This window comes from Oncorhynchus nerka, linkage group LG16 (assembly GCF_034236695.1).
Source record: "Oncorhynchus nerka isolate Pitt River linkage group LG16, Oner_Uvic_2.0, whole genome shotgun sequence".
NCBI classification, from domain to species: Eukaryota; Metazoa; Chordata; class Actinopteri; order Salmoniformes; family Salmonidae; genus Oncorhynchus; species Oncorhynchus nerka.
Genome location: NC_088411.1, coordinates 35,855,574 through 35,869,639, shown reverse-complemented (window position 1 = coordinate 35,869,639; position 14,066 = coordinate 35,855,574). Strand labels below are relative to the sequence as shown.

At 45.7% G+C, this 14,066-nt stretch overlaps 1 protein-coding gene across 1 annotated transcript in view; it reads left to right on the top strand.

Moving 5' to 3' along the window:
* The window catches only part of LOC115144436 (dynein axonemal heavy chain 17), an 89,178-nt gene that overhangs the window by 4,159 nt on the left and 70,953 nt on the right, over nt 1-14,066 (top strand). Inside the window, exons 4-31 of the mRNA XM_065002321.1 lie at nt 2,273-2,372; nt 2,471-2,556; nt 2,647-2,772; nt 2,972-3,124; nt 3,244-3,330; nt 3,419-3,586; nt 4,736-4,852; nt 4,945-5,213; nt 5,428-5,623; nt 5,796-5,942; nt 6,100-6,208; nt 7,888-7,991; nt 8,086-8,223; nt 8,857-9,000; nt 9,093-9,278; nt 9,406-9,660; nt 10,047-10,216; nt 10,408-10,630; nt 10,829-10,945; nt 11,065-11,151; nt 11,240-11,392; nt 11,629-11,883; nt 12,133-12,249; nt 12,377-12,499; nt 12,732-13,048; nt 13,160-13,286; nt 13,385-13,537; nt 13,657-13,782. Coding sequence (XP_064858393.1) covers nt 2,273-2,372; nt 2,471-2,556; nt 2,647-2,772; nt 2,972-3,124; nt 3,244-3,330; nt 3,419-3,586; nt 4,736-4,852; nt 4,945-5,213; nt 5,428-5,623; nt 5,796-5,942; nt 6,100-6,208; nt 7,888-7,991; nt 8,086-8,223; nt 8,857-9,000; nt 9,093-9,278; nt 9,406-9,660; nt 10,047-10,216; nt 10,408-10,630; nt 10,829-10,945; nt 11,065-11,151; nt 11,240-11,392; nt 11,629-11,883; nt 12,133-12,249; nt 12,377-12,499; nt 12,732-13,048; nt 13,160-13,286; nt 13,385-13,537; nt 13,657-13,782 — 4,353 coding nt within the window. The remainder of the gene's footprint in view (nt 1-2,272; nt 2,373-2,470; nt 2,557-2,646; nt 2,773-2,971; nt 3,125-3,243; nt 3,331-3,418; nt 3,587-4,735; nt 4,853-4,944; nt 5,214-5,427; nt 5,624-5,795; nt 5,943-6,099; nt 6,209-7,887; nt 7,992-8,085; nt 8,224-8,856; nt 9,001-9,092; nt 9,279-9,405; nt 9,661-10,046; nt 10,217-10,407; nt 10,631-10,828; nt 10,946-11,064; nt 11,152-11,239; nt 11,393-11,628; nt 11,884-12,132; nt 12,250-12,376; nt 12,500-12,731; nt 13,049-13,159; nt 13,287-13,384; nt 13,538-13,656; nt 13,783-14,066) is intronic.

Sequence of the window (14,066 nt, the reverse complement as noted above, 5' to 3'; positions counted from 1 at the left end):
TAGCGATCCATGGTAGATATCCTTCCTAATAACAATGTCCACATCCTGCTGACATGAGCTTCTGAAAACCTACAGGAAGGTAGCTCTCCAGGAACAGGGTTGGAGAACCCTGACCTAGGACATCAACAAGCAGCCAGGGTTTCATTAAATAAGCTTTAGGAAAAATACTTTTTTTGTGCACATTTAGGCATAATTAAACTGATGCATTTGGCGACGTTCAACTTCAATTCGCTGGCACAATGAATAATAGCTTAGCCATACTCATTCATAGCCTGGTATATACTTTTAGTCAATTTACGAGGCATTGCAAGACAAGACGTTGCGAGATATACAGATTACCAAGATATAGCCTATGCGCACGGTTCTGACTGTCTGTCACCTGCACCGATCCCCTCTCTCACCCGCTGGAGTCGGCGGGCAAGGAGTCGAAGAATTTATTATTTTGGAGTCGACTCCCCATCACTACATAGCAGATGTTTTGGTGGTGTCATTCACTTTCAATGGAAGGACAGCGATAGTGGGCGGCTGAACAGGACGGGACTCTCGAAATTAGAAACAATTCAATTGGCTAGTTCAGCTGTCAAGAAATGGGCGGGGTTGTAACTTGATCCTACTGCTACGATTGAATAGAGCAAGGCTGTATCTCCGCTCCCTTTCACATCTCCCCATCGCTCATATACTTGCTTCTCATATCACTTGCTGCTGTTTACTGCTACTATGAGAACTAGCTCAATGGCGTAAAGCCACAAATGTGAATAATATTTAACAAGGAGAGCGAGAGTAGGAAAAAAGTTAAAACAATGATGCACGTTCTGTCTGAATGACTGAAATCTGCCCATAGTTTGAGAAGTGAGAACACACACACACTGTTCTTGGTCCATAAACATGTAGGAATATTCTTCGGTAGCTAACCTTATTGACAACCTTTATTTAGGCATTTTAAAACACTTTATTATTTCCCTATTATGACAATCATCTAATCCGACTATCAATTGTCAATTTACAGATACGATTGCGGCTGGTCGATTTTGGTCACTGTCAATTCATCCAGTTCTCAATACTGCACCTTTCTGTTGGATAATGATCTAGCTTGCTGCTGCATATTTTTCCAGCTAGACAGTCCTCTGCATTGTGCAGGTGGTGAGTGGCAGCTGGCATAGCAACAATTTCGCTATGTAGAGGGACTATCGGCTTAGCCGATAGAGAAAGGCCGATAGACTAGAAAAGGCCAATATCGGCCCGGCTGATTATCAGTCGTTCTCTTGTCCTTGGACCTTAAGGAGAAACGGTAACTTTAGCCAGCAGCATACCACCCTGCATCCCACTGCTGACTTGCTTCTGAAGCTAAGCAGGGTTGGTCCCTGGATGGGAGACCAGATGTTGCTAGAAGTGGTGTTGGAGGGCCAGTAGGAGACACTCTGTTATAAAAAAAAAAAATAAAAAAAAAGCAATTTCCCTGTGTAGTGTGCTGTATTTTGGAGGGGTTGTTGAACAGGTGTCCTGACTGTCTGTGCTTATTAAAGATCCCATGGCACTTATTGTAAAAGTAGGGGTGTTAACCCTGGTGTCCTGGCTAAATTCACAATCTGGCTGTCATACCATCACAGTCATCTAACCATCCCAAGCTTACAATTGGCTCATTCATCTCCTTCGTAACTATTCCCCAGGTTGTTGCTGTAAATGAGAATGTATTCTCAGTCAACTTACCTGTTAAAATAAAAAAAAATACATTTGGCTTCATAAGAGTACATTCTGGGCTAGGTATGAGCTGACATATTGATGAGTTGCTGTTCCTGTGTGTCACAAACGACTCCCTTCCTTATTATACATACTGCGTTTACAACTTCTAAACGGTGCTAGTAGAAGTCGTAGGCTCTATCAATGTTAGCAATAATGACTCTGCAATGTCAAACCATTGATGTTAGGCTAATGCATGTTTTCATGTTAATTTGGATGGAGGATTTATGGCAATCAGTCTAATTTGAGTGTTTGAATTTGTAACGCAGCTGCATGAACTTCTAATGCGGCTGCGTGGGCTTTATCGGATTATAGTCTGTGTGGTTTAGTTGCATCCAATGGCAGTGTCCGTGATAAAGTAACGCAACAGGTCGCTTGTGGATTTGACAGCTCTAATGCAGTTCCGACACTGCCAAAACAACGCTATGTGGATGTCAATCTGATTGAATCTAGCCCTAACTCGAGCTGCGCTGCAGGTATCAGGAGTGTGCATACTGATAGGTAAATTGGTCATGGTCCTTTCTTTTTTCTGAAGTTGATGGAGCCAAAAGTGCGCAAGATGGCAGAAATTGTTGAAAAAGCATCAAGTACCTACTGGCCAGCACTGAAGAGTATCTACAGGGATGTCAATGAAGGTTAAACAATGTTTTCACTAACTCAGATTACCCTGTTTGAACACAAATGGTCGTGGACCTGCATGTATTTGATGTTATGCCACCCTCCTCCATTGTAGGTCGGACGGAAGCGCGGGATATTGTTCTTTATCTGAAGCCACTGCAGAAGATACTTGATGAGATTGAACAGTTGGAGTACTCACAGGTGAAAACAGCTTCATGTGTCCATCCTATTAATTCAGATAATTATCTTTAAACCTTCACTTTACACCTTTTCCCTCTGTCCTATTTGCAGCTGCCAACCTACGTGGGAGCTGTGATGCACACAGTGTGTCTAACCTGGGCTAACTCTGAGCACTACAGCCACCCTGCTAGGATCATTGTCATCCTCCAAGAAATCTGCAACCTCTTCATTGATATGGTAATTGTCAGTGATGTTTTTTCAAAGTGCATGTCTTTTCAATGTCTTTTTAATAACTCCAATCAGAATATACTTACCCCCTAGCCCCCTTCCCTAGACACTTCTCAGACCTAGCCCCTACTACAAAAACACATTTCACCTAGTAAAGAAACTGCTACATACATTCATATTTTGGAGACTGTCCTCCTGTGTGCTGCAGACAAGGAACTTCCTGGGTCCAGAGGAGGTGATGAAGGGCCTTATGGGGGAGATCGACGAGATTCTGGGAAACATCAGGATGAGCATTGTCACCTTGGTGACCCTAAGAGAGACTTACAATCAGTGCAAAGTCGACATGGACAAATACTTCAAAGTCAGTATACATTTTTACACTCTCACCTATTTTACAACACTCAAGGCAACATTTCATCAAACCTTCAAGTGTTACAACTCTATGACTAAAGTCAATTATCTCTGTACATTTATGTCTAGAATGGAAACTCAAAGAACTGGGATTTCCCTTCACACCTGGTGTTTACCAGGCTGGATGCCTTCCTGCAGCGTCTACAGACCATAGAGGTACACACACACACACACACACACACACACACACACACACACACACACACACACACACACACACACTGGGCTAATCTGCGTCTGGTAGGAGGTGTATGCGGTGTCAGTGGAGCTGCTAAAGCTGGAGAAGGTGGACATCCAGGGGGTCCGAGGCAGCGCCCTGGGAAACATGGTCTTCAGCATCTACGAGGAGTTCCTTGATCTCATCAAAATATTCGCAGAGTGCAAATACGACGCCATCGACACAGGCAACAAGGTAACCAACCTACTAGGGAGTAAGGTGTAATGTCAGACGCAGAGCCAGCTGTGTTGTTCAGAGAAGTGCACTACTAGGGAGTAAGGTGTAATGTCAGACGCAGAGCCAGCTGTGTTGTTCTGAGTAGTGCACTACTAGGGAGTAAGGTGTAATGTCAGATGCAGAGCCAGCTGTGTTGTTCAGAGAAGTGCACTACTAGGGAGTAAGGTGTAATGTCAGACGCAGAGCCAGCTGTGTTGTTCAGAGAAGTGCACTACTAGGGAGTAAGGTGTAATGTCAGATGCAGAGCCAGCTGTGTTGTTCAGAGAAGTGCACTACTAGGGAGTAAGGTGTAATGTCAGATGCAGAGCCAGCTGTGTTGTTCTGAGTAGTGCACAACTAGGGAGTAAGGTGTAATGTCAGACGCAGAGCCAGCTGTGTTATTCAGAGAAGTGCACTACTAGGGAGTAAGGTGTAATGTCAGACGCAGAGCCAGCTGTGTTGTTCAGAGAAGTGCACTACTAGGGAGTAAGGTGTAATGTCAGATGCAGAGCCAGCTGTGTTGTTCAGAGATGTGCACTACTAGGGAGTAAGGTGTAATGTCAGACGCAAAGCCAGCTGTGTTGTTCAGAGAAGTGCAGTACTAGGGAGTAAGGTGTAATGTCAGACGCAGAGCCAGCTGTGTTGTTCAGAGAAGTGCACTACTAGGGAGTAAGGTGTAATGTCAGACGCAGAGCCAGCTGTGTTGTTCTGAGTAGTGTACAACTAGGGAGTAAGGTGTAATGTCAGACGCAGAGCCAGCTGTGTTATTCAGAGAAGTGCACTACTAGGGAGTAAGGTGTAATGTCAGACGCAAAGCCAGCTGTGTTGTTCTGAGTAGTGCACTACTAGGGAGTAAGGTGTAATGTCAGACGCAGAGCCAGCTGTGTGGTTCTGAGTAGTGCACTACTAGGGAGTAAGGTGTAATGTCAGACGCAGAGCCAGCTGTGTTGTTCAGAGAAGTGCACTACTAGGGAGTAAGGTGTAATGTCAGACGCAGAGCCAGCTGTGTTGTTCAGAGAAGTGCACTACTAGGGAGTAAGGTGTAATGTCAGATGCAGAGCCAGCTGTGATGTTCAGAGTAGTGCACTACTAGGGAATCAGAGTTGCTCCTCTTTCCCTCTCCCTCAGAGCTTTGATGAGAACTTCAGGAAGTTCCAGGACCAGATCTTGGACTTTGAGAGACGGTTAGGCACCATCCTGTGCCAGGCTTTTGATGACTGTGCCTCCACAGAGTCTGCTGTCAAGGTCAGTCTAATGTAAGGTGTTCTGAAACCTAAAGTATGTACAGTAGTGAAAGTCACTCTTCAAAACCCCCTTCCATTTCCTCCTGCATGTAGATGTTGGACATGTTTGGCTTCATCCTGGAGCGCCCTCACATCCAGAACCAGATCTGTTCTAAGTACAAGGAGCTGGTGGAAATGTTCAGCTCAGAGCTGGACCACACCAAGCTGGTGTACGACGCCCAGATGGCAGCCGTGGAGACATGTAAAGGCGTCCCGCCCATTGCCAAAAACATGCCCCACGTTGCCGGGCAACTCAATTGGGCCAGGGAGGTACAAGACCGCATCCAGATCCCCATGAAGAACTTCAAGGCTATCCACCACCCGTACGTGCTGTAGTATGGTCCGCCACTCATACTCTAGTATACACTACTGTCAGTGTCCTGGTTAACTATGCACAAAGCATCTGAGACTCCTCACCTTTGAACTTTTTTTCTATGAATACGCATGTTGAAATGAAATGCATTAAAATGGCCTTGCAGACAGTTGCTGTCAGTGTGTATTGGAGGCTAACAGTCCTGTGTGTTGTGTTGTATCCAGGTGTATGGACACGGATGAGGCCAGGCTGGTGTTCCAGAAGTATGAAGAGATGATGGGGCTGCTGCACCAGTACTGTGTGAGCGTGTACACAGAGTGGACATCCCGGGTCGGCACTGACTGCCAGTTCAACCTGGAGCAGCCTCTGCTTCTACGCAACACCAAGAACAACGTCCTCAGTGTCAACTTCAACAAGCAGGTCTTGCTGGAAAACGCCCTCTAAACACACACACACACACACACACTCTCTCCAAACACACACTCTGTCTTGACACTTTCTGTAGACTAAACAGACTATGCTAGAGTTAGCCATATCTCTGTGTGTCTGGTCTGTGAGGTGTGAAAGGAGTAACATGTTTATCTCGCTGCAGCTGGTGGCCGTTCTGAGGGAGGTGAAGTATCTGACCATCCAGGGCCAGCAGGATGTGCCTCCCAGCGCTGCTGAAGTCTTTTCCCAGAGTGAGACCTTCAGGAAATACGTGGGCAACCTGGACCTCATCGTCTCCTGGTACAACCAGGTACAGGACAGGACACTGGAAGGCAGGGCATAGACAGATGGATGAATATATGTATGTTTGGTTAACATACAAGGAGTGGAGTTTTAATTCTAAAACTGCAACTGAAAGACACAAACTCAATGTAAAAACCTTCTGAGGTGGTATCTGTCATCCACAGATCCTAGCCACCGTCCTGCCAGTGGAGTTTCCACTGCTTGAGGAGGAGCTGAAGGGCATCGATGAGAAACTGGCCCTGGCTGAGAGCACTCTGAGCTGGCATGGGGAAGGTACTGGACTGAAGGCTGATGAACACAACATTACTAGTCATATTCATAACATACAGTGCCTTGCGAAAGTATTCGGTCCCCTTGAACTTTGCGACCTTTTGCCACATTTCAGGTTTCAAACATAAAGATATAAAACTGTATTTTTTTGTGAAGAATCAACAACAAGTGGGACACAATCATGAAGTGGAACGACATTTATTGGATATTTCAAACTTTTTTAACAAATCAAAAACTGAAAAATTGGGCGTGCAAAATGATTCAGCCCCCTTAAGTTAATACTTTGTAGGGCCACCTTTTGCTGCGATTACTGCTGTAAGTCGCTTGGGGTATGTCTCTATCAGTTTTGCACATCGAGAGACTGAAATTTTTTCCCATTCCTCCTTGCAAAACAGCTCGAGCTCAGTGAGGTTGGATGGAGAGCATTTGTGAACAGCAGTTTTCAGTTCTTTCCACAGATTCTCGATTGGATTCAGGTCTGGACTTTGACTTGGCCATTCTAACACCTGGATATGTTTATTTTTGAACCATTCCATTGTAGATTTTGCTTTATGTTTTGGATCATTGTCTTGTTGGAAGACAAATCTCCGTCCCAGTCTCAGGTCTTTTGCAGACTCCATCAGGTTTTCTTCCAGAATGGTCCTGTATTTGGCTCCATCCATCTTCCCATCAATTTTAACCATCTTCCCTGTCCCTGCTGAAGAAAAGCAGGCCCAAACCATGATGCTGCCACCACCATGTTTGACAGTGGGGATGGTGTGTTCAGGGTGATGAGCTGTGTTGCTTTTACGCCAAACATAACGTTTTGCATTGACCAGAGCACCTTCTTCCACATGTTTGGTGTGTCTCCCAGGTGGCTTGTGGCAAACTTTAAACGACACTTTTTATGGATATCTTTAAGAAATGGCTTTCTTCTTGCCACTCTTCCATAAAGGCCAGATTTGTGCAATATACGACTGATTGTTGTCCTATGGACAGAGTCTCCCACCTCAGCTGTAGATCTCTGCAGTTCATCCAGAGTGATTATGGGCCTCTTGGCTGCATCTCTGATCAGTCTTCTCCTTGTATGAGCTGAAAGTTTAGAGGGACGGCCAGGTCTTGGTAGATTTGCAGTGGTCTGATACTCCTTCCATTTCAATATTATCGCTTGCACAGTGCTCCTTGGGATGTTTAAAGCTTGGGAAATCTTTTTGTATCTAAATCCGGCTTTAAACTTCTTCACAACAGTATCTCGGACCTGCCTGGTGTGTTCCTTGTTCTTCATGATGCTCTCTGCGCTTTTAACGGACCTCTGAGACTATCACAGTGCAGGTGCATTTATACGGAGACTTGATTACACACAGGTGGATTGTATTTATCATCATTAGTCATTTAGGTCAACATTGGATCATTCAGAGATCCTCACTGAACTTCTGGAGAGAGTTTGCTGCACTGAAAGTAAAGAATAATTTTGCACGCCCAATTTTTCAGTTTTTGATTTGTTAAAAAAGTTTGAAATATCCAATAAATATCGTTCCACTTCATGATTGTGTCCCACTTGTTGTTGATTCTTCACAAAAAAATACAGTTTTATATCTTTATGTTTGAAGCCTGAAATGTGGCAAAAGGTCGCAAAATTCAAGGGGGCCGAATACTTTCGCAAGGCACTGTATGGTCATAATGGTCACTTATGTGTGTGCCAGGTGTGTGGGAGTACATCCAGCAGATGAGAGACAACTTGCATGACTTTGAGAGCAGAATCAACCAGGCTAAGACCAACGTGGAGGCCATGCACATAATCATGGAGGTTAGGACCATCTATCTGATACACCCCTGCTTTCCCCTCTGTACTGTACCACTGGAGGGAAGATGTGATGGTTGTATTGTGATGTGAATGACAGGAGTGGTCTGTGAGCCCCATGTTTGAGAGGAAGGACAATAAGGACTCTCTGCTGGACCTGGATGGAAGACAAGCAGCCCTTAACAAGAAGTACGCTGCCATCAAAGAGTCTGGCGAGAAACTCCACCAACTGACACAGGTAAAGAAACAACTACTACATACAGTATGTAACAAACAGTGAATAAGTACACTATGGGAGAGTTCAGTACACTGAGTGTACAAAACATTAAGAACACCTTCTATTGAGTTGCACCAGCCCTTTTGCCCTCAGAACAGCCTCAGTTCATCGGGGCATGGGCTCTACAAGGTGTCGAAAGCGTTCCACAGGGATGCTGGCCCATGTTGACTCCAATGCTTCCCACAGTTGTGTCAAGTTGACTGGATGTCCTTTGGGTGGTGGACCATTCTTGATACACACAAGAGAGTGTATCAGCAGAGTTGCAGTTCTTGACACAAACCGGTGTGCCTGGCACCTACTACCACATCTCGTTCAAAGGCACTTAAATATTTTGTCTTGCACATTCACCCTCTGAATGGCACATATGCACAATCCATGTCTCAAGTTTCTTAAGGCTTAAAATGGTTCTTTAAATGGTTTTCTTCCCTTCATCTACACTGTTTGAAGTGGATTTAACAGGTGACATCAAAAAGGAATCATAGTTTTCACCTGGTCAGTCTATGTCATGGAAAGAGCAGGTGTTCTTAATGTTTTGTAAAGTCAATGTTTGATAAGTGTGCCATGCTGAAGAGTCTGTGTATCTGGTGTCTGTAGGAGAATAAGAAGCTGTTTGGAGCAGATGAGAGCACTTACTCGTGGATGGCCTACGTCGACTACATTGATGACAAAGTCCTAGACGGGTTCTACAAAGTCGTCAATGTGTCTCTCAAGTTCCTTGCTAGTAACATGCTCGCCAAGGTATAATTCATCTCGGAGACAAACCCTCACAGATATCAGTCGTGTTAAATCCCTTGATGTGCTACTAACTGGCGTGTTGTGTTGACTTGCAGTCGAGTATAAACCCACTGTTTGAGGTGCGTTTTGAATTGGAGGATGGAGACACATCGTTCTACCCGTCTTTGGTCTATGGCATATCTGATGGCTTTTACGACCTGGTCGAGAGTCTCATCCATGATGTGTACCAAGTTGCTGAACTAGTTCCTCGGATATCAATGACCAACAAAACATGCTACGATGTGAGTACAACCCTGTGTGTGTGTGTGAGATTGAATGTTACCTATGTGTGTGTCCCATTTTGAACCATCATACCCTGTGTAAACTATGGTGTGTGTCTTTGTATGTTTCTCCCATGTGTCCCTCAAGGTGGAGTTGGATGAGATGTCAGAGCTGTCAGACATGCGTGAGAATGTGTTGAACCAGGTGGTTGGGGCCATGAAAGAGGCCCAGGAGTACCGGGACGTGCTCTATAAATACGCCTACCTGTGGCAGGATGACAGGGATGACTTCATGGAGCAGTTCCTCCTCTACGGCAAAGTTCTTTCCCCCGAGGAGATTGAGGCGCACGGAGAGGACAGCGTGCCCAAAAACCCCCCCACACTGAAAGATTTCAAGGAAGAGGTACAGAAAAAAGTTCCTGGCTGCATCCCAAATGACACCCTATTCCCATAGGACTCCGGTCAAAAGTAATGCACTCTTTAGGGAATAGTGTGCCGTTTAGGATGCACCCCCTAAAACACAGTAGGGACTCTTAGCAATTTATGTAGGACATAGGAGGTTGGTGGCACCTTAATTGGGGAGAACGGGCTTGTAGTAATGGCTGGAGTGGAATGATTGGAATGATATCAATACATCAAACACATGGTTTCCATGTGTATGATGCCATTCTATTTACTCTGTTCTGGACATTTTTATGAGCCGTCCTCCCCTCAGCAGCCTCCACTGATGTAGGAGTGTTAGGTTCTCCAGGGTTGGTCCCAATGAGTGCTGTGTGTGTTCCCCTACAGATCGATACGTATGAGAAACTGTACAAGGAGGTGAGCAACTTGGAGAACTCCCAGGTGCTGCAGCACTGGCTCCAGATTGACATCCGTCCCTTCAAACATGCCCTGCTCAACACCATCAAACGTTGGAGCCTCATGTTCAAACAGTTCCTCATAGACCGAGTCACCAACAGGTACAGACCAACAGTGACAGGACAATAGTACTGCTGGGTGTTGCGTTAAAGACCTTCAGAATGGGATTCATTGGTAGGATGAAGACTTTCTTCAACTGTTAATTGTCTGCTGCTGCTGTGTGGGTGTGTGTGTGAGCGCATCTTTGTCTGCGTGTGTTTGTGTGTGTGTGTGTGTGTGTGTGTTCTCCTAGCCTGAGGGACCTGGACGGCTTCATCAAGGAGGTGAAGGATGGGCTGACCAAGACCGTGGAGGAAGGGGATTACCAGGGCCTGGTGGGGGTCATGGGTCACCTGATGAGGATGAAAGACAGACAGGCAGCCACAGACACCATGTTCTCCCCTCTCAAGGAAACCATCCAGTTCCTCAAAGACTTTGGAGAGGAGCTGCCTGACGAGGTCCATGCTCAGCTACAGGTAGGCGACACACAGATCTGACTCCAGGTAAAAGTGGCACCTTACTACAGATCTAGGATCACTAGAGATATTGTTTTATAGCAGCTCTTTAAGCAAGGGCAGAACCTCTTTACTGCATGGGTTTCCCTTGCTCAATAACAAAACAAGAAGCTGAGCTTTATTTAGCCTTTAAACATGAAAGGATGTGTCTTTGTTTAGGATCTTCCAGAGCACTGGAATAATGTGAAAAAGACGTCCCTCCAAGTCAAACAGAACTTGGCTCCATTGCAAGCACATGAAGTCAACATCGTCCGAAGGAAATGCCAGCAATTTGAGGTAATTTTTAACACATCCGTATATGTAGCTACATCTATATAAATCACATAGAGACGACGGACGAAGAGAGAGTTACTGTATCGGCATGGTGTGAAGCTGTGTGTCCTGTGTGTCCACAGATCAAACAGTATGAGTTTAGAGAGAAGTTCAGACAGCAGCCCTTCTTCCAATTCTCTTTTGAAAACCCACACGGGGCTCTCGATGATGTGAGTAGTTCAAAATGTTTTGTGGATCTAATTTAAGATCTGTTTTGAGTATAAACCCTAAACCTTCCAATCCGGTGGGTAACCACAGATTCAGATGGATATCATGGGCTTGGAGGAAGAGATGGAGGGCCTGTCAGACTCGGCCGGTCTGTTTGAGGTGAATGTTCCCGACTACAAACAGCTCAAAACCTGCCGCAAGGAGATCGTCCTGCTCAAAGAACTCTGGGACATGATCCTGCTGGTAAGACCACAGCTCACAGGCATACATACTGGTGTTTAAAAAAAAGGCATAAACCTAATGGGGGAAAAAATCTGGATGCATGCAATAGTGTCACTGGTTAATAGATGTTTTTTTATTCATCTTGTTTGTATTCTCTACTCTGATCTTATGCTGACCTGAGTCAATGGTTAGATAATCACTGACTGATTCAATAGATTGACGGACAGTGAGTGACTGTGTGCTTGTTGTGGCTGCAGGTGAGCGGGAACATGGATGACTGGAAGACCACCCTGTGGAAGGACATCAACGTTGATGAGATGGATATGGACACCAAGAAGTACGCCAAGGACATCAAGGGGCTGGACAAGGAGATGAGAGCCTGGGATGCCTTTACCGGATTGGACAGCATGGTGAAGAACATGATGACGTCACTGCGCGCCGTGGGAGAACTGCAGAACCCGGCCATCAGGGACCGCCACTGGCTGCAGCTCATGATGGCCACCAAGGTACAAGTCAGCTTCAGTCAAAAGCACCAATGGCCGTGTCCCAAATGGCACCCTTTCCCCTTTATAGGACTATATAGGAAGTAGGATGCCATTAGGGATGCATCCAATGACATTGGAAAATACTTCTCTCCATTTCCTTATTACATTCAGGACTGATGATGTGTCATAAAGAGCTGATATAGCTATCATATAGCTAAGAGCTAGGTTATAAAGCTTTTACTGAACCTGTAATCCATGTCCACCCCTAAGGTGAAGTTTGATATGTCTGAGAAGACCACCTTTGAGGACCTGCTGAAACTCAACCTGCACCAGTTTGAGGACGAGGTGCGCAGCATCGTGGATAAGGCCGTCAAGGAGTCTGGCATGGAGAAGGTGAGGACACATATAGAAACTATAGTGGTTAGGCTAGTGATTATAGGTTAGTGATTATAGTGAACAGGCCTTTTAGTCTCTCTCAACCTACTAACCCCTGCCATGTGGTCTCCTTCCTTCCCCTCAGACTCTGGCCGAGCTGGACAGCACGTGGAGCTCCATGGTGTTTGAACACGAGCCTCATGGCCGGACAGGCACCATGCTGCTCAAACCCAACGAGGAGCTGGTGGAGACTCTGGAGGACAACCAGGTACACGACACACAACACACAACCACATCAAACAGGATTAGATAGGCAGTCATCACACCCATTTCATGCAGTGCCAGTAGTGCACTATAGAGTGTCATTTGCGATCTGTCCATTGAGTTCCATTCACTGGAATCTCCATCATTTGGCTCCCTGTGCAGATGTACTTCCTGATGACTATGGAGATGTATGACATCAGTGACTAACCCCTGTTCTTCTTCTTTGGTGACCTCAGGTACAGCTGCAGACTCTGATGACCTCCAAGTACATCGCTCACTTCCTGGAGGAGGTGTCTGGCTGGCAGCATAGGCTGTCCACTGCAGACTCCGTCATCTCCATCTGGTTCACTGTGCAGCGCACCTGGACCCATCTGGAGAGCATCTTCATTGGCTCTGAGGACATCCGCTGCCAACTGCCCGAAGACTCCAAACGATTTGATGGCATCGACATGGACTTCAAGGAAATCATGGCTGAGGCAACGAAGGTTACAAACGTGGTGGAGTCCACCAATAAGAAAGGGCTTCTGGAGAAACTGGAGGGTTTGGAGACAGGGTAAAACAATGGCTTAGAACAAATATTATTATATAAGATTTCAATGTTGCCCTGGTTTGACCATGCCAATCAATGACTATAATGGTTATCTCCATGTGTGTTGCCCCTCAGACTGGCTATGTGTGAGAAGGCTCTGGCTGAGTACCTGGAGACCAAGCGTCTGGCCTTCCCCAGGTTCTACTTCGTCTCCTCTGCTGACCTGCTGGACATCCTGTCCAATGGAAATGACCCTGTGGAGGTATGCTTCCAGGCAGCCAGTACATCTATAGAACACAGCAACAGACCACATATTATCCTATATCTCCAGTGTGTGACTGCCTGTATTCCCATCTGCAGGTCAGCAAGCATTTGTCCAAGCTGTTTGACAGCCTGTCCAACCTCAAGTTCCAGCTGGACGAGAGTGGCAAGCCCATCAAGGTGGCCCTGGGAATGTGGAGTGAAGAGATTGAGTATGTCACCTTTGACAAGGACTGTGACTGCTCAGGACAGGTGTGGAAACAGTCATATACTACTGTATAACTACGTGTGTAAATCTTACATTACGGCTCTGTATACTACAGTCAATGCTATGCAGTATTTTTAGATGTTCCTTCTGTGTTTGTGTGCAGGTGGAGATGTGGCTGAACCGTGTGCTGGAGAGGATGTGTGCCACTCTGAGAGTGGAGTTTGGAGAGGCGGTCCAGGCCTACGAGGAGAAACCCAGAGAACAGTGGCTGTTTGACTACCCAGCCCAGGTATGTACTCTCACCTATCTCTTGGTTAAACATAATTTTAGAAATGTTCGCAAATGTATTGAAAATACAGAAATATCTCATGTACATAATTATTCATGCCCCTGAATTAATACTTTGTAGAAATACCTTTGGCAGTGATTACAGCTGTGAGTTTTTCTGGGTAAGTCTCTAAGAGCTTTCCACACCTGGATTGTGCAATATTTGTCCATTATTCTTTTCTAAATTCTTCAAGGTCTGTCAAATTGGTTGTTGATCATTGCTAGACAACCATTTTCAAGTCTTGC